At 47.9% G+C, this 1,471-nt stretch overlaps 1 protein-coding gene across 1 annotated transcript in view; it reads right to left on the bottom strand.

The window, feature by feature from the left end:
* Position 1: 1 nt before the first annotated feature.
* Positions 2-1,471, bottom strand: part of LOC119588644 — a gene marked incomplete at both ends in the record, with an annotated part of 12,859 nt that continues 11,389 nt past the window's right edge. The window contains 2 exon segments of the mRNA XM_037937281.1: positions 2-608; positions 791-1,428. Of these exon segments, the coding sequence (XP_037793209.1) occupies positions 2-608; positions 791-1,428 (1,245 nt within the window).

The following is a 1,471-nucleotide window of genomic DNA, read 5'->3' as shown; positions in this document are numbered from 1 at the left end:
GTGCTGCTGAGCAGGACTAACAATTGGGAAATGTTCTGGGGCAGGTTCCTTGTAACCAGCCATCTTGTACAGACGAGAATCAAATGTAGGATTTAAAGTAAGCTGCCGCTGTAACTTCTTATGTGGATTCCCAGAGGCAGCAGGATCTGGGTCTGACAGTTGTTTGCTTACAGGTATATGCGATCCATAGCCTGCAGACTGGCTTTGAGATGGCGCTCCTTGCGGAGTGGGCATTGATCTTAGAGGCAACTCTGCTCCTTGACCTTTCCATGGCCATGGAGAGGACCCAAAACTGCCTTGTGGTGGTTGTGCTGGGTACATGTGATATAGAGAAGTCTCACTTTTATATAATGAAGATCGTAGTGGGTCTAGAGGACGAGACTCCATGTGCTGTGGGGGCATGAGGTGATGGTGAGTGTGCGGAGAGGCTACAGACGTTGAACTGGCAGGTCCCAGATCAAGAGTTGGGGTTTCCTGGGTGAGGGCAGATGGCAGGGTGAGAGACATTGGGGGTACTGTACTCTGGGTGCGTGTCAGTGGTTTCTTTGGCACTTCTGCATCTGTGACTCCCACTGGTAATGATAAACTTTTGCCCCGGATATCTACACCTGGAAATTATGCTTTGTATTAGGAAAATCTGATAATATATAACTGATAAATATATTGAACATAAAATTCATGTTTACATCCTTTACATTAGATGAAACCTATAAAAAAATTATCTGAAAATTACTGTAAACATATGCATTTATACATAAAAAAAATAAATTCTTTAAAAACATTTCATTACCTGGCGAGGAATCTCTAGTCTTGGCCTTATTCTGGTAATGTCGCTGCGCCTGTTCCTGCAATCTCTCCGTCACTGACTTGAGGGGTGCAGCGCCCCGTTCCGGATGCATGTATTTGCATTTGTTGCCGTAGGTGCACTTCCTGCCGTAAGGGCACGGAGCTTGTCGTGGGTCCCTGATTGATCCTGACCCACAGGGTCCCCTTCGCAGGAAGGCATCAAGAGTGGGGCCGTTGCGTCCGAGAGGATCATCAGGCGGTACAAAGCGACCATTAACCCATGAGTACATAAGTAGATTCTCTTCTATGACTCGTCGGAACTGGGACGACTCTGCTGCCAGGTCACGGTAATTGTCGTTGCTGACAACAATTCCACTGGAAGCAACAGCCTCGTTGAGGATGTAACGGTCATCGTATGAAACGATTCGCTTGCCACCACACACTCTGGAGGGTGTAAACACTAAGACATTCTCTCGCTCGAGCTCCAGAAGGATCTCTTGGTCCTGAATGGGCGTGTCCCATCGCGGTGCCTCCTTCCTCCACTTCGGAACGAACACGGTGATTCCTGTGTGGCCCCGGGCGCGGAACCACTCCACACACACTCTCAAACCCCGACAGGAGAATGTCTTTTTGTTTCCATGGCTGGAAGACAAGAACAAAACATTAGATAGACTTCTCAATTTTC

This window comes from Penaeus monodon, chromosome 24, assembly GCF_015228065.2.
Source record: "Penaeus monodon isolate SGIC_2016 chromosome 24, NSTDA_Pmon_1, whole genome shotgun sequence".
NCBI lineage: Eukaryota > Metazoa > Arthropoda > Malacostraca > Decapoda > Penaeidae > Penaeus > Penaeus monodon.
This window is presented reverse-complemented; position numbering and strand designations above follow the sequence as displayed.